General features: G+C 36.9%; 1 protein-coding gene across 1 annotated transcript in view; it reads left to right on the top strand.

The window, feature by feature from the left end:
- Positions 1 to 19078, top strand: part of USH2A (usherin) — a 783103-nt gene that overhangs the window by 468571 nt on the left and 295454 nt on the right. The window contains exon 37 of the mRNA XM_082362477.1: positions 3969 to 4148. Within this exon, the coding sequence (XP_082218603.1) occupies positions 3969 to 4148 (180 nt within the window). The remainder of the gene's footprint in view (positions 1 to 3968; positions 4149 to 19078) is intronic.

Below are 19078 nucleotides of genomic sequence, written 5' to 3'. Positions count from 1 at the left end.
ATCATTAATAAGAATGCCAAATGCAACCTCATTATTTTTGCAAGCAAAGAAAATGAATTTTGATCATTACTTTAAGACCACCTTGAACATGGATTAAATAACCCTAAAATCAGCAGTTCTGCATACTTCAGAAGAATCTCCATGTGATTCCTAATACCCTCTGATGTTATCCTTCAGTAGTTCTGGAGTGGAACTCAGGTGTGCGAATGTTTATGAAGTACCCCCCAGGCGATTTTGACGTGGGTGAGCCCTGGAACACAGGTACAGACAGTCCCACTGTGTAAAGAGTTTAGTGCAATCCCCACTTAAAGCCCGATGGCGCAGACCACAGCCAAAGAAGGTGGATGAGGGGGACTCCAAACTCACAGTGCCTGGAGGCGGGAAGATGGGGAGCTGTGGTTCCAGAACACAGAATCTTAACCAGGCCTGCACCATCCACTTATACTCACAGATAGGGTCAGCGCTGAGGCCGACCAGACAGGAGTGGTCACTTGTGATAGGAAATGCTTATCGCTTGAGCATTTTCTAGCTTGATTCTTGAGGCTGAACCAACAGGGCTGCCTTTTCCAGCCCACTGAAAACAAAGTTTATGCAGAGAAAAGTGGTAAAGCCCAACCCTCTCAAAAGGGAGGATCAGAGAACCTGCATTTTTAAGATTTCCCCCCCCAACATTTAGGAGCCCAAATTGGTAAAGTTCAAAGGAAGAAAGAGAAAGCAGGGAGAATGAAGTGGAGAAGAGCTGAAACCTCTGGATCCTGTTTTGGTTTTGAATCTGGAGATTTTTGAGCTTCAGCAAGGGTTGAAATCCTGTCATTTGCTCCAGGTCTGTGAAGTGAGTTGTATGTTAGTGGGGCTGAGAGAACATTTGACTCACTCAGCTGCATGCTTCCTGGAGATGCACATGTTCTTTTTTCAGCTGAACGAAACGGTTATGTAATTGCATACTTCTCATAATTATTGAGTAATTATATACTTCTTATAATTACTGAGTAATCATTGTTCTATAACTAGGACTTAATGTTACAACTAATTGTATAATTACCATGTATTAATGTTATCTGGGAAACTTAGAATAAAGTGGTACTTAATATATTTCCCCCTGCCATGCCATTTTCAAAGCTGGCAATAGTGTTCGTTTTACAGCCTGAAATTTGCTTCAAAGACAAACAAAATACAAGGGAAAAAAACCTCACCAATGTTATCATTATAGATGTTAACTCATTGAGCTTACAATTGCACCAGGCTTAAAATGTGTAAAACTGTATTCTCCTGGCTTATTTTTATAATTTTCATTGTTGTTTTCCAGTTTACCATCTTTTGTAAGATGTGTACAGTTATACTACTTTAGAAGCAATAGAGCATCTGCCTGGGTCTCCTGGGATAAACTGACCTTTTTGAAATTTTACAGCTGGGCATGTGACAATAGCAGCAATTGTTTCAGCTATAACTGAAAATGTTTTTAAGGAGCTAGGCATTATGGGAACTTGAGAAGATCTTCAGATGTGGATAATGAAATTTGTCTTAGACCGTGATTAGACGGGATTCATATTAATCTTAACCAAGTTTCTTGAGTGTAAGAACTATGTCTTACTTGTTTGGTGCATGCTGTTATCAGCACCTAGCAAAGTCTACTCCCTGCGTGCACCTGGAGCTCAATAATCAAGTTGACCTGTTGTAAAGAATCTATGAAAGCTAGTGTAGCATAATTTGGAAATGCCTTTTCAATGCATTAGGAAATTATCAACAGCTACTTTGTAGGTTTCATAACTTCTTCACATATATATTTGTGTTGTCTATTCAAATTTTGGGAACTTAAAACCATTCTTAAGCTGTGAATATGTCTTTATCTTGTTTTACTAAACATGAATAGAAATTATTAGTCCCATGTTTTAACCCATAAGTACCATTTATTTTCTTTGGAACAAACCAGTCCTTTGCCAATTTCAAGTTCAGAGTAATAAATTCTTGCACTAACTAGGGATTTCTTCTGTTCATGAAAAACACTTAAACTACTTGTATATTTTGCAGCAATAAAATTCTCAGCTAAGTTCTCCAACCCAAAGTTATTATAAGTATCTTTTTAAAAATTTGATATATTTTTAAAGTTACCTTACCCATGCTCATAACTAGATATGAGCTCGTCTTTTCATCATTTGATCTTTATTAATTTTAGAGTTTGAAATACAGCCTGATGGAACAATTGCCCAGTGGTAGTGAATGAGATTAGTGTTGTTTTATTAATTGAAAAACCTTAGAATTTTGATTAATAATATATTGTTGGATGGAGGTGGGGGAGAATATAGTAGGTAGGTAGTTGAGAAAGTAAAATACAGAGTGAATAATTCTTAATCACTTGCTAGTTCTAAATATTTGTCTGGAATGTATCTGCTGTATGGATTACAAGAAACAGTAATATTCTTAGCTGCTGTTGATGAACATCTGCTGTAAAGAAATCCCACTTAACCTTGGTAATAACATGGCAATTGAAGGAGTACTCTCATTCCTAGTTCACAGAAGAAAAACCTGAGGTTCAGAAATATTAAGTAACTTACAAAGAGCACGCTACTGAAGAATAAGGACAGGTTCAAATGCAGAAACTCTTTGATCACCAAATTTATGTACTTTCCTTTGCACTATATACAACTATGTAAAAATATACTATTTTTGTAAATACTGCAACTATTAAATTTTGTCTACTGCACAGTGCAAGATCACTTTTCATATGTAACCATATTTTACCTTTTAAAACATTTAAACAATAAAGATTATATCAGTATCCAGGGATCTTGCAAATATGCTTTCCCCTTGAAGTCCAGCATCATGTGTGTTTTTTGTTTGCTTATATTTTGTAGAATTTATGTGGCAAAAATTAAAGGTACATAGTAAAAAGTGTTTTGGCAAAGGAAGAAGGCTACTTGAAGTAAATATTGCTATTCTTAATTATTTTTTCTGTGTTTTAAGAGTAAGTATAACTAAATTTTACCAAATTAAGCAATATTTTGAAAAATTTGCCTCATGGAAACTTTTCAGGAAAGCATCTATCATAGAAAGTGAAATAAATGTTACAATACAGTTTTCGGTTGTAGCCCTATTTTTATTTTAAGCCTAATTTCTAACTCTCCTTAACCTTGAATGTAACCCAGTTGCCTAGAAGAGGGAGATAAAATATTGTTATCAGACAGCAGTATTTTCCTATATCCTAGACATGCTAAGATTTGAGAATGGGTTTGCTGAAGTTTTGGAAGGATGGTAGTGGTAGGATGTGGTGATGCCACGTTTATGGTGATTCTTATATAGAGCTAAGCAACCTCTGCATTTACCCATAGAGCTAAAAAAATAGATCTTCTAATCAAAGTGGACACATATTACTTCCCATTCCTAGTGGCTTTTCAGGATATTTTGACAAAATCTGATTTAAATAGGCATTAGATAGAAAGCAGTCAGCTCACCTTTCAAGCGAAATGAGCAGAAAATACACCAATTGATAATAAATGAAACATATGACACATGCATTTGCATGTACTGTTTATATCCAGAACCATTCCATTTGGGGGAAAAGAGTGTGACTTCCTTCCAGTCCGCACATCAAAGAAAATTCAAGGATTTAAAAAAAATCTCAAACAATTGTAAATAATCCATTAAGTGATCAATTTATATATCTGCCCAGTATTTTTACTTATAGGCATGATACTTGTGATTAGGTTTCATACTGTCTTAGACTATCAGTCCAGTTATTTCAATCCCTGTGCTAAATAGATTAGAGAACATAATATTAACTCAGGGAACACTTTGTTCACAAAATAATAAAAGTATGCATGTTGATAATAGCACATGTAATGTATCTTGGGGCCTTGATATATAGTTCTGTTTAGTACTGTATATTTAGAAACCCAAGAAAATATTCAAATAATAGCAGGAAAGAATCCTTAAGTATGCACCGATTTAAATATTTTTCTTTTTTTAATCAGCAGACGACAACTACACTCTTCTGAATGGCACACAAGTCATGTACAGTGGTGAAGAGACCAACCTTTCCGTGCTCATCGATGGTTTGGTTCCTTTTACTAACTATACAGTACAAGTGAATGTTTCAAATAACCAAGGCAGCTTGATAAGTGATCCCGTAATGATTTCAATGCCGCCAGGGGGTAAGTCTACAAACAACGTTGGTATCTAAATGTATATAAATGCCCTAGAACTAAATCTCCACTGAACACCTTGTTTATTGTTAGAATTAATTTTTTTAGAACTTAGAGTCTCAGTTGTATTTCTGATTGTTTTTGTTCTTGTTTGTTCTATTGAGACCCTTTTATTGATGTTGTTTCATTGAGACCACTTTCATCTCCCACTGTGTCTACATGTATGTGTATGTACACACACATGTATCTCTTGCTTTATGCATGTTAAGAAGATTGGGAAATGCTTTTTTGTCTGAGACTTCATTTAGATTCAAAATTTATGTTTTCCATTTGTGGTTTAATTTTCTCATACAAGTGGTTCTCATTCCTGGTTTTTTGGAGAACTAGTTTAGATGTATATCTAAACCTCTCATTTGACAGAAAGAAAAAAAAAAAGCAGAGTGAGGGTAATAGAATAGGAAAACTCTATTCACACCACTGGAAAAACATCTTTAAATTCCACATCCTAATGATTAGAGTTCAATAGCGTCATTTTCACATGTGAAATGCGACACAATCTGGCTATTTTTAACTATTTCTATGAAAAAAGATTGACTTATTCAGAATTATTGTGATCTGCAATCAACTCCACCCTTGTTTTAACTCTTTATGGGAACTAATTATTAAGAAGAAAAATCTCCCTTAGATAGATATGTACAGCCCTTGAACAGAAAGCATGCCTCAAAATAATAAGAACATGATTCTCGATTTGGTGTTTAGAAATGTATGTTTTTTGAAAATACCAAAGGAAAAGGACCCTAGGACACCCAGTGTTGGCTTGTAGCCCAGCTTCAGGAACCAGTGCGTTCTGTAGTAAAGGATAATGTCCTTACCACGTTAAGAGCATTCTGCAGGGCTGGATAAAATCCCTCTCCAGTCGTAAAGAGTAAAAGAGCAACAGAAGTCTCATCACCAGAGGAAAATAAGGGTTAATCTACAATTCGTATGGAACCCCTCTTCCAAGGAAGAATTCATTACCTGCTGTGTCATAAAAACCACTCACTATTATCTACCTTTTATGACATTATAAGAATTAATGAATGGATATTTACCAAACACTTGAAACTCTAAATGGCAGAAGCCACATCGTTTAAGAAAAGAATGCTTGAAAGAGACTTTTGGGGCAGATCAACTCAGTTGCGTATTGTATGAACAAATAATAAAGAAGGGAATTGAATTTAGGTGGGTGCCTGTTTAAGAACTGAGACCAGAAAACCAAAACAAAACAAAAGAAACTTTGGGTATTCTTATCTTCATTTTTCACTGTAACCCAATATGCTTGAAGGCATAAAAAATTGGGATGACTCTATACCTTAATATATAATACCCCTTGTTTATATTTAGGTATTAATGAGTGATTAGTGCTTTAATGGTGATTTTTCCGTGGTATAGTGACATCTTAACAGAATACGTGGCATATTTGAGTTACATACTCATTTTCTGGCTAAACACTGATTTAGATAGCTTGTAATTTACAGCAATTTACATTGCATTCATAAAAGGGGTGAATTTAATTCATTGTCCGTATGTTTAGGAATGTATGGCCTAATAATTTATAATATATGTGTGTGTGTATCTACGATTCAGTTAAACACAGCAAGCTGCCATTGCTAACTCAATATACACTGTGCGAATATATCTGTCAGTGGGTTAGTAGAAGGGTTAATATTATGCAAACAGGAGGAAACTGAATATTGTTTTACGGTGGTACACTTGGACTGAAGTCAACTGCTGAGTCTTATCTTCATCTCTACTCTGTGGTTGCTTATCCATGTCATTATCATAATGCTCCGGAAGCCAGCACTCTCTGGGCATCATGCAATCATTCACTTCATGTACTCAGAAATCCAGAATTTGGGAGATGGCTCTTCACCAAAAGAGGAAGCAAAATGTCTTCAAAGACAGACAGTGATTTCCTCAAGTTTATTACAGCCATTAAGACATACTTCTTTTCATCATTAGATTGTTGTTGATTACAATTAGGAAACTTATAGCTTTGAAATTATCTTTTTTATGACCTTGTGGCAGTTTAAAGGTGATACCTCATTGATTAAATAGGTTTTAGTTCATGCTTCCTTTTACTTAATGATCTGAAAACATATTATCCTGATTTACACATAAAATCATGCTGAAAAGCATGTGGCATTCACTAGAATATGTGTGTTTAAGTAGAATTAAATTAGTACTGAGAGTTATTAAAGAAATCTTCCATGCCTTTATCCAGTGAACTGTGTTTCATACCGAAATGAATAATAAATGAACCAATGTACAGAAGCGAACCAACTTATTATGGGCAGAGAAAGTTCTATATGCTATTTACTTTTCCATTATATTTGGATTGTTATCATTATTACATTTCCTTGATTTCAGTATTAGATCTCTTTTATGGTGATGTTGAATTCCTACTATCTTTCAATGCTGAATTATGCAAGATCTGTAATAACACCCTTAGCTATGTTTTCTTTCCAGTGTAGTTTAAAAACATAAGAATAGAAAGTCTGGGCAAGACAGAAATGCTAATTGTTTTTCTTTATCAAGTGTTTGCTCTCAAATGTGGCTCAGAAAAACCTCCTTTACCCCCTTCATCTGGCCAAGTCCTACTCATGTTTTAGGTTTCAACTTGGAAGTCAATCCATCGGGAAGTCACCTTTTACCAACCAAGGCTGAGATAGGGCCCTTCTGTATCCCCAAGTTCAATCACATTATATTGAATTTGCCTGTCTCATCTGACTGTCACAATCACTGGTTATAAGAGCCTAAACAACAGGGACTGTTTCTTATTCACATTTTTACCTTCAATGCCTAGACCAAACCTGACACATGGTAGGTGCATAATGAATAAATAGTGAGTGAATGAGTAAATAAATAAATCAGTCAAGATAGCTTAATTACCAGTTTTAAGTTGTAAGCTTATCATTGTTCAGGCCTGCTCAGACCTCATCTTCTACCTGAGCAACCTTATATTATAGCCAGCTGTGGAAAAGGTGACCTCCTCTGTATAAAATTGTCCAGTGCAGAAATGTTGTGGCCATGCAGATGTAATTGTGAGCCCAGACTATAAGAAGGGCAGGAGTATTAGAAGTAAGAAATATTCTCAAATTGTACTGACTCATCGCTCTGGTTCCTTTCCTATTGTAGTTAGTTTACTTAGGTAAACATAGAATAACAGACGTTGGTTAACACTGGAATTTGGGAGAGGTAAGGGGACATAGCACACAGAATTTTACCCTGGTACATCAACTCTTAGTTAATGGTTATGAAACATCTTATTTGATACTAGCTCTCTCTGTTTTCTTCTGATGAGAAAAATGATGATTAACGTGCAGTTTTGTGTCTGCCAATTATACCTCAATAAGGCTGGGGAAAAGAAGTCCAACAATATCTAATTTCAAACCCTCGTTAGTTCTATCAGATCTTCCTTGTTTCGTTAATGTTGTTTAATCAAATTAATCATATTAAAAAAATAAAAGTCTTAACTTTGACCAAAGAAAAGGAAAATATGATTAAACAATATGATAAACACAAATTATTCTGAAGATGGAAATTAAGACAAGTGAGATCATGAGACCAATAGCTCAGCACATAGAAGGACAGTGGCAAATCCCTATAGCTCACATTTTTTATTTTAAAAATTCATTTGAAATATTATTTGGTCCACTGGAGGAGTTTGGTCTTTTGTTTTGTTTTCTTCTTCAATTATGTAGCATATCCTTACCCACTTGTGTGTACTCAGGCTTTTGTATTTCTACAATTACTATATTTTTAGGTTGTTTATAATAGCATAATGCTCATATTTACCACTAAGATACTCTTAGAAATGAAGAATATATTTAATCCAAGCTCTTGAATAGCATTATACTGCAAGTTCAAAAGTTCCAGGAAAAGAATTAAAAAAATAAAACAGACTCCAAATGTTAATCCATAAATATGAAACTTTCTTATGACCTTTACCCCTTCAAGGTCTGGAGTTACTAATGGGGTTAGGATTTCAACTCTTAATGGGGCTCAGTGCATTAGTGTTTTGTATGCATGGAATTCAGCATTCAGTTTAATAAGTGGTTGACATTGGTGATGTCCCTTAATTTGCTTAAATCTAATTGGCTCTTTTATCAGTCAAACCTGTATGGATTGGCAATTGATCAGAAAGGGTCAGCCATGACTCTGCATGTAGTTAAACCATGGAACCACTAGTTAAAGTCACAGTTGCATGATAATAAGCCAAGGAAGAACAAATGAGCTTAGAGGAAGAAGCCAAAGAAGCTTAAAAGTTTTGCAGGATCTTCAAGTTCAGAACAAAGGCATTGTAGAGTATATAAATTTTAAATACACTGCATTTTGCCTCCAGACTTAAACCTTTTTTTCCAGATGAACTGAAATCTTGTCTGAAACTGTCTTTGTTACATCAAAGAACTACTCAGAAAGCTAAAAGAGACAGAAGAAGCATAAAAGGGCATAGTTTAAAATGATTAGTGACAAATTCCATACTGACGAGCTAGAAACAGATTTTTTATGAAAGTTTTATATTTTTCCAAAAGAAGTATTTTTATTCTATTTATCTTTTTCTGAACTGCTTTATTGTAACAGTGAAAGGAACTCGGAGCCACCTTAGTTTGTGAACTTAATCCAGTTTTCTATGACAGTAAACAATTTGTCATTTATACCTTAAAATTGGTGAGAATTAGTATAATCTACAAACTTCATAAAAATAGTAGGCTTGAGGAATGTATTCCTTTTCCAACGATGTGATATTAGAAAAGCAAACACTAAAAAAAGCAAAATGGTTGTGAGTGGTTTCTTAGAGTTTATTTTCGTTTCTCTCTCCTTGTCTTGACCTCCCCCACAACCTAAAACATCCATGAAAGAAAAGGAGTGAAATCCATTTGGAATGAACACTTAGACACATTGTAAAAGCATAGACTTTGGAATCCTGCAAACTTGGATTTGATTCCCCTTCTTTCACTCACTGGCTGAGGGACTGGGAGAGAATCCACAGACCAATCTGAGCTTCATTTTGTTCCTCGGTTGAACAGGCGTGATGATGATTACCGCCTGATAGAGGATTAAACAACACAGTTTATGTAGCGCGCTCAGCACAGTGCCTGTCTTGATAAATATTTGGTGCTTGCTATTTTCTTTGTTCCTACTAAGACTCTTTTCTGGCCTCTTGCAATATTGTGATCTAAAGTAAGAAATATATAACTGGGCTTGGTACCTGTTTCTGGCACAGAGCTCCTAAATCCCTTGGAATTTCCTAAACACAGAGAGCCATAAAAGTCTCTTTTGTTATGTTGATGAGATGCGTTCTGGAAAGCGCCCAAGGACAGAGGCTTGTTGCCAGAGGAGCCGACCATGTGGTTAGAAGATTGGAACTTTCAATCCCACCCACTCCTGACCTCTTGGGAGGGGAGAGGGACCTGAGATTGAGTTCAGTCCCAAATGGCCAATGAGTTAATCAGTCACGCCGCTGTAATGAAGCCTCCATAAAAACCCAAAAGGATGGGGTTCCGAGAGCTTCCAGATTGGTGAATACATGGATACTGGGGAGAGTGGGGCGTTCAGCAGGGCATGAAAGCTCCGTGCCGCTCCCCACATTCTTCGCCCTGTGTATCTCATCCATCCGGCTATTCCTGAGTTGTATACTTTGTAATAAATCAGAAATCTAGTGAGTAAAAGGATCTCCTGAGTTCTGTGAGCCACTCTAGCAAATTAACAGAACCCAAAAAGGGGATTGTGGGAACCTGATTTATAGCCAAAGTATAGGTAACAACTTTGACTTGCCATCCTGAGTTGGAGGGGGATCATTGGAACCTCCAGTTTGACCAAGACATTGGAACCTTCCATTTAGTCAGAAGCACAGGTGACAATCTAGGCTTGTGAATGGCATTAGAGGTGGCAGGGAGGGGGACTGGAAATGAGCAGTCTTGGGGGACTGAGCCTTTACCCTGTGGAATCTGATGCTGTCTTCCGGTTGATAGTGTCAGAATTTAGCTGAATTGTAGGACACTCAGCTAGTGTCCAGAGCTTGGCTTAGTTGCATGGGGGAAACCACCCCCCCACCACAAACACTTTGGAATTGAGTGTGCAGAACCCTTTTATCTCCAAAGGCTGGAAAATGCCCTGGAGAGAGGGCAAGTGAAAATCACAGTTTTTGACACATGCTGGGGAAACCAGGATAATTTTGTCTGGCTATATCTCTATCCCCTCCTACTTTAAGCCCTCAGAGTGACGTAGGTGACATAAATATGGCCAGCCCAATAGCCCTGCTCAGGGGTGGTTGTGATGTGTATTGGATGATGAGCAAGAAGGATGAGAAGTGATTTTCCATTTGAAATAGCTTAAATATCTACCTCTGTGACCTCCGGATCATAATTTTCAAGTGATTTTTACATCAAACTCTCATTGCTTATCTTGGGATTTCAACGGGCAGAAAAGCAGCACATTTCTTCCTGATAGATTTCTCTTCTGTATTCATACTGAGCCACTTATTTATTTTTTTTCTTAGAACACACTGCTTTTTTTATATATATATAAGTTTATTTATTTATTTATTTATTTTTAAATTTTTGGCTGTGTTGGGTCTTCGTTTCTGTGTGAGGGCTTTCTCCAGTTGCGGCGAGCGGGGGCCACTCTTCATCACGGTGCGCGGGCCTCTCACCGTCGCGGCCTCTCCCGTTGCGGAGCACAGGCTCCAGACGCGCAGGCTCAGTAGTTGTGGCTCACGGGCTTAGTCGCTCCGTGGCATGTGGGATCTTCCCTGACCAGGGCTCGAACCCGTGTCCCCTGCATTGGCAGGCAGATTCTTAACCACTGCGCCACCAGGGAAGCCCCTGAGCCACTTATTAAATACAATTTTTCTGATTATTTTTTCATTTCCATTATATGTATATTTTTATTCATAAATAAATGCTTTTATAATTTTGTTAATGCTAAGCCAAGAGAGAAGAATTTGAATTTGAATTTTTTGGTAATGTTTTTTCACCTTTTCCAAATTTTCCTCACATACATCTTTTTTAAAAAGTTAAATCTTGGAATTTATTTCATTTTCAAAAATGAAAAAAAAAAAAGTTTATTTCATTTTTCACCAAATAGGAAAGCATAGTAATTGTTCAGTAAATGCACTTTTGAACAACTAAGTGAAATATTTGCTTCTTAAAATGTAACATATAGTTTTTGCCCAATAATATTGCTAAAAGAATAATGTCACCCACTGATTTTTCAGGGATCAAACTGCTGGATTAATTTTCTTTTAGATTTTAAAAGACTGGAATTCTCTTTCAGTTATGTATTACTGTGTACTCAAACCATCTCAGAAACTTAGCAATTTAATACAGCCACTCTATTATTTCTCGTGATTGTAGGTAGTTGTCATTTGGGGAAAATACATCTAAGTCTACTGGTGACCGCAAAACTTAGCCTTTGGGCTAAAACAGTTGACTATCCTTCTTGGTATGTTACAGAGTAAATGGAAATTTTTTCATTAATCCAGCAAGTCAGTTAAGAGTAGTTAGGTCAAGAGAGTACCAACTATGCACCAGAAGGAAAGGAAACACTTTAAAGGAAGCAGAATGATGAGTGCCCTGGGAGGCAGCCTACACTCTTAGGAGGGGTGGGACAGTGCTATCAAATCTCTTAGGTTAAATGTTACAGTAGCTTTGCCTTTAAACAAAAGAAAAGAAAGGAAGAATAAATCACTGACTATAGTCCTTCAATTGATTAGGAACTGAGTATGACTTGCTCAGTGAACTTGCTCAGTGGTATGACTTGCTCAGTGAACTTATTTTTCTCCTTCAGTTTCTAAAGGAAAGAACTGAATTTTCTTTCCTTTTTTCTCATCCCACCTGAAAACCCTAAGACCTCAGAGGAGTGGACGGTAGGTAGCGCTATGGACCAACCATAGGGAAAATGATATCATTTTTATGACAGGATGCCCAAGAGAATTAGGAGCAATTAGAAGCTCAAAAAGCAGGGGTAGGCCAAAAAAATAAATAAGTAAACAAGAGTTGCAAATTCAAGCTTCATTTTATCTTACACTTTTTCTGTAGCTGTAGCAATGAGAAGTATAAAATATTGCCATGTCTTTTCAAATCTGTTCAGTACAACATCAAGATGCTATTTTTTGTTTTTTTTAATGAAATTAATAATCCCCCAAAATGTAAAAGTTTGCTTGCAGTGTGCAAATATAGATACCATCAGCACATGTTTTCCATTTTTCATCTGCTCTGAATCCACTTTGAATTATTTGCAAGATGTAAGTTGAAACTTCAAGGTGCAAGTGGCCAGGAGATAACTTAAAAATGGAAAGAATGCAAAGGATTCTAAATTAAAAAAAAATAAGCTGTAGGTTAGAAATTGAAATAAACAGAAGGCCAAGATGGTATCTTACCTTATACAGAGGGCAGAAGGAAAGATGAGTTTAGCTGCCTTTTATGATGTAAAAGCAACAGTAAAGATATAGGATTGTGGGGAATAGCATTCGTTACAAGAGCATTCTACAGCATAAACACACAGTTTGTCTTTACCTTCAGCATATTAAAAGCTACACGATTTACGTTACAACCAGTTCATATGAATCTTTAGAATAGCTGTACAGAATGTTCTACTTCTGTGTGTGTCTTCCAAATGTGCTGCTCTTTTTCCCCTGGAAAAATCAACCCATTCAAAGTGATGAGGTAGGCAAATTCAATGAATAAAAAGTCTCTAAATTCTTATAAAAGAAATAGTGTGCTTTTGGAAACACATACCAGGGCCATTTAGTTGAACCTGTGCTTTCTCCCAAGTATGTTATAAGAATAAAACCAAATTTATAGCTGCCCCTATTTATAACTGTCTTAAACAACCTCTCATCCCTTTATGAAAAACCTTACCTTTACCTTCTTAGAACTGATAGTTTATTTACCCTGCTCTGTGTCTCCGTGTGTGTGTGTTTGTAAAATTACATAAGCCAAAGAGAAGGATACATTTCTATTTTACAACTTGTGGAATTTTCCTCACTTTCCATATTCACCATCTTGGCAATGAACGTCCTGCTTATAAAAACACTGTAGAAAGAGACTAACTTCTGAGCCAGAAAGAAGACGAGGGAACTTTGAAGTGTGCTTACTGTGGACTCAACAAGCCTCCAGCAAAGGGCTGCCAGCCTCCCGCATTTGCATACTCTCGTGTGGTTTGTATAGAAACACACAGGCCCACACACACAATTAAGTGCCATCTTTAGAGCATCCTGGGGCAAGAGAGAGACAAAAAAAAAAAAAAATCACACTTCTACTTTACCAGGGGAGAGGGGTGGGAAATATTATCCCTTTAAGTTCCATTGATATTGAAAAATCATATTTTTAAAAAGAATAAGTACAATTCCCCTTTCTGTTTTTTTTTTTTTTTTTTTTTTTTTTTATCTTGGAATAAAGGTTTATCTATAACTTTAAGGTTAAAAAAAACCATGTCTGTCTGACTGGCTCTGCAGTTTGAAAGCAACTTGAAGTTGTATTTGAATTCTTATAGTGCCCTGAAGAATGTTTTGCTTTTTTTAAAAACAATAATCTCTTATTCTTTTCTTTTTCCTTTGTTATCATAGACGGACTCTATGCCTGTCTTGCATAAAATTCTATGAGCATTTACCTGTCTGCATAAATATTTTTACAAAAGTGAGACAACTTCTTTATATATCTTAGGTACTTAAAGACCATATTTCCAATCTCTTTTCCTTAAGAACTTCAAGAAGATTCTTACTGTATCTCTACAAAGAGATATAGATCAGCCAGAGTCTAAAGGTTCTCTACAAACTTAACGAAGTATACATTGTGACAGCAATGGGCAAACAGCCACTATGATATTCATGATTATGAATTAACTGAGCTAAATGAAAATAGAAATGTGAGGTGTCTAGTGCACACTTTTTGAGATTGCTCCTCTTTACACTTTGATCTTCTTGGAACTTACACCATCTTCTATTTTTATTTAAATGTTTCATATGTATGTATCATGCTTATCTACTGGAGTATAATTCCATGGCAAGGACAGAATGAATGGATGGGTGGTGATGGATAGAGGACTCATAGTTGATCTTCTCTGTCTCCTCTCTCACTCTCTCTTCCCTCCCTCCCTCCCTCCCTCCCTCTCTCCCTCTTTTTCTTTCTTTCTTTCTTTCTCTTTCTTTTCTTTCCTTTCCTTTCCTTTCCTTTCCTTTCCTTTCCTTTTCTTTTCTTTTCTTTTCTTTTCTTTTCTTTTCTTTTCTTTTCTTTTCTTTCTTTCCAGATCCCTCTCACCATTTGCATTGCCTCTGGGCACATTCTACTAAATTAGTAGTGCTGTAACAATGGCCTTGTGTTATTTTTGCATCCAATATGCCATCACGCTTTCCATCGTCTTTTGCTAACAGTGCTCCAGTTTCCCTCTGGGCACCCTGGACCCTCCCATGCTAAGAACATCATAAGCCCCTGGCCACAGTAATTGTTTTCAGGGATTACAGATGTTCCAGTCAGGGTCAATGAGATGCAGTATAGCCAACAGAGGCATAGGTCATGCCCTGGATTTTAACCTGGGATTCAGTTGAATCTGCCACCAGTCGTATCGCCCCTCAGAAGGTCTGAAAAGGTAGCCAACATGGAAAACAGCAGAGCAGATCTGAGGGAAGGAGGTAGACGGGATTCTGGTGATACCATTTGATCCCATGAATGTGGTTCTGCCGAAAATCAACTTTTTCCCTGGATTATTCCATCACAGGGGCCAACCCCTTTCATTATTTAAGCCTGTGTATGTTAGGTTTCCTGCCACTTGAAAACAAAAGACTTTAAATCGCAAGATGTTTGAGAGAAAGGAAAAATGTAGAGAGCTTTAGAGAAGTTTCATAACTTCTTGAAAATCATACCAAACTGTGGCAGCTCAACATATGTGTTTGCTTTTGTTCGAGCTCTCAAATGTGTAAACCTCAGGAAGCAAACCCGATGTGAAATGAAATAACGACCTTGATGATGAAATTGCGGACCCCATGCCAAAGGTGCTCCTCTGAACCTCTTTATCTGGCAATCTTCTGAGACCCTTCTCCACTGCTTTCAGCTCTAGCAATGATTCTTGCACTAATTTGCTCTTTGGGCTGAGTTAAATAACTTTACTTGACTATGATGCAGGCTTCTCATCTCTAAAATGACAGACTTGACCTAGATCAGTGGTTTCCGCAGTGTGATCCCAGACTAGGAATATCAGTGTTCCCTGAGAACTTGTTTGAAATGCAGATCTGGAGCCCCATCTTCAACCTACTGACTCAGAAATTCTGAGGCTGGGGCCAAACAATCTATATTTTAGTAGATGCCCCCCACCTTGGGTTGTTGGAATGCATGCCCAAGTTTGAAAACCACTGAACTAGATCATTTTTAAAATACCTTCAAATAAAAAATATGATGAGATCCTATCTATGGCTCTATGCCACACTTATCACTGGGACACAGAATTACTGAGGGAAAATAGGTGGAACGGGCCCCTACGCTCAATGTGTCTTTGACTCTAGAAGCTCCATTCTCAAGACCTGAGGCCTTTCCAGTGGATGGGAGCCGACATATTGCTCCCAGTCTCCCTGAGTGGGGCAGAAAGAGATACCATGGATGACCAGTTTCAGAGGCTGAGTCCCACCTGTGGTACAAAAAGCAACAGGCGTGGTGTTTTGTGCCCTAAGGGGGCACTAACCGGCCCTACCGTGAAGACACTGTCAGCTGAGTTTCCTCAGCTCTTGAATCCCTACACAGAACATCTGTTAGAAGGAACCCCATGTAACTAAAGCCTGAGTCTGCTCCCTCTGGGGAATTTTGCTTAATGAGCATCTTGTGGCTTCCCCTCCTCTGTGGGATTTTTAAATGTGTTTCCTCAAGTCAGTGACATCTTTATCCTGGATTCCAGAGTTTGCTGGCTATCAGACCTCGTACTTAAGATTCTTCCTTCTAGGAGTTCACAAATACAACTCCACAAAGTTGGCTGAATTTGTTTTCTGGGTGCCTAGACAACAATTAAGATGATGTCATATTTTATTTGATAAAAATAATTTTCTTTGATATAATGACTTCTCAGATAGTACTTTCTAGATGCAGGTGTTGTTTTACATATATTAACTCACTTATTTCTTGAAAACTTTATGAGGAAAAGGATACTATTATCCCTACTTATACATGGGGAAGCTGAGGAAAAGAGCTTGGAGTGCAACTAGTTCATTAAGGTCAGGCAACTAGTAAATGGCAGAGACCATATTCAAACCTAGAGACTGGCTACAGAAACCTGGTTTTGGGCCACTGCACTCTTATCTATTTGAAACACCTTCCACTGACCATTTCTATGTGGCTTGACTCTACAGTGATACCAAATATAATTTCAACAGAATTGTTTGGTTGAAGTATCAGGTGTTCAGAACCTGTTGCCAGTGAACTAGAGAGCTGTTCTTACTTGGCTTCATGACCCAAAAATGCTTAAAGTTTACAATCTAATGAGAAGAAGAAAATTCAGTTAAAGCAGACTTTTTATAGCCTTACAAAGAAGCACTAAGCAGAAGCAATGTTATGGAGTTGACCAGTTGGAACATCCTTTCCCAGTGTGTGGATACAGATACTTACTTGCCCACCAAGTATTTTGACCAACTTCTTTGATATTCCCCCATGACTTTATATCTAAGATAAACTCTAGTTAGAAGAAGAGAATATTAAAAGAACTTCATATTTATCTATTTAGGAGAAAAGACGCATTTAACTTTTCTGAAAATTTTTCTTTATCTCAATTTTTAGCTCTCAAGTGACATAAGTGAAAATGTACCCTTCTTTCTTTGGCTCGTAATAGAAAATTTAAGTTTTCAGATTTGAATTGCTGGTGCAGAGGCTTTTGTGTAGGCGTACAACAGACAATCTCATTAGAACTTGTGAAAATACATTTATCCCAAACACTAGTGTGTAAGAATGGTGTCATTATTGCTAATTACTAAATTGTCCTCTCTTTGGGCCTATATTAAAATTGAATTTCCTGTGTTAATGCTCTCTATATATCAAGGGAAAGGAACAGATCTTCTGATTGTACATAATTTACACTCTTATAAAGAGAGTCTGAATTTATCTAATGATGTTAATTTTGGAAGAATTTTTAAAATTCATAGAAAGAGCAAGAAAGCTCATATTTGTAAAAAGGAATGACTGACAATGAATCTTTTTCTCCCCGTGCTGAAACAATGTTTCAAGAATAGATTAAAAGCACATCAGTCAGATGAGGACGCTTAATTCCACGTGGAATATTGGCGAGCCCAGCAGTATGAACAGTATGAGCGTGTAGGGGAATCGTTCCCTGGCGTGGTCTCAGGAAGGACCTTCTGTGTCTTCTGGGCCCTCAGCAAGGAGGACCACCTTCCTCATGAAAGCCTGAGGTTGAGGGTATATCCACAAAAGAAGGCTTGAATCTCGTTCACATGTTTGACTCTCTAAATCAAGGAAGCGTGTGTCTTAAACTGTGTATTTGTTAAGCACATTGACTGCAGCATCTGTCAAACTATCTGACTTTGAACTTCACCACCACCCACCATTCCCAGCGTGTTCATTTATTGATCACGTGACCCCGGGAAAGTTATCTCCTCTCTAGGCCTCAATTTGTTCATCTGAAAAGTGATTTTGTCATTACATAACCATCCTCAGTGGGTTTTGGTTAAGGGGGAAAGGATGTGTGTGCCCTGGGAAGATCAGCTGGCATAGAAGTAAGTGCCTGACTATTTTTTTAAAGAATAGAAAGCGTGACACATAATAATAAGCACAGAATATACATAAACTATCACTAGTTAGGTTGAAAATTAAACCAAGCCCCAAACATCAAAATGTTTATTTTCCTTGATGATTCCAACCATCGCCTCTGAAAGCCACATGGAAGGAAACAGCAGACTGGTTGTGGTATATTAAATTATAAGTGAGGACTAATTTGAGAATCAAAGATGCTCTCTGGGAGATATCACGCCACTGATAGGAAAGGCATTAGCTGTCTCCCTCTGTCTCATGTATTTGTACTCTCTGTCTTGGAAATCTCCTTCCCCACAGTTTCGGGATCTTGATGTTTAATTTAACACAGAGGTCTCTGAGACGCACAGCGGGGGGTTGTTCCTGGTATTTCTGGCATTGAGGAAATTGAAATGTACATGTTTTTTCTCATGTATCAAAGACAGGCAAGAATCTAAACTGACATTTTATATCAAATGAATTATGAACTGTGTACTTTGTACCTAAGGGAACAACAACTAAATTAGAGTTTAAGATTAAAAAAAAGAGAGAGAGACAAAAACAGGTTTTTAATAAAACATACAGTTATTTCTGCTATTCTGTCTGTTGGTGACATGGCCAAACACAGTCCTTACTGTAGAATCAGTGAATTGATGCTGGCTAGGCTAAAATCTCTAAATTTTAAATACATTTGTATTTAATGTATTTAAATCTCTAAAATTTAAATACATTTGTCCGGTGAAACATTCTTAATAATCTGAAGTTAACTTTTCTCTTTTTGTCAATCCTTCCTTGCTTAGAAAACAAATAAAAAAATAACATTTGCCAATTCTTAGTTCCTGAGAAAATATGAGATTAGAAGTTGCTTGAGGGAGAAAAAAATTGTATACAGGATAAAAATGATACACACAAAAGTACCATATTCTTTATCTCCTCTGTTTATCTGTAATTCCTACACACATATATACACTCACACACAAGCAAATTACCCTTGTGATTAAGAGCATGGATTCTAAAATCAACCAGATTGGGTTCAAATTAAGAAATTAAGTTATACAATCATATATGCTTTGCCTCATTTTTTTCTTGCCATAAAGCAGGAGAAATGGTAGTAAGTACCTCATAAGTTTGACACTGAGGGAATTATGTATGATAAATGCATGCAAAGAATATAACACA

This window comes from Balaenoptera borealis, assembly GCF_965194805.1.
Source record: "Balaenoptera borealis genome assembly, chromosome: 1".
Classification (NCBI taxonomy): domain Eukaryota; kingdom Metazoa; phylum Chordata; class Mammalia; order Artiodactyla; family Balaenopteridae; genus Balaenoptera; species Balaenoptera borealis.
Note: the sequence above shows the minus strand (reverse complement) of the source record. Positions and strands in the feature narration are given on the sequence as shown.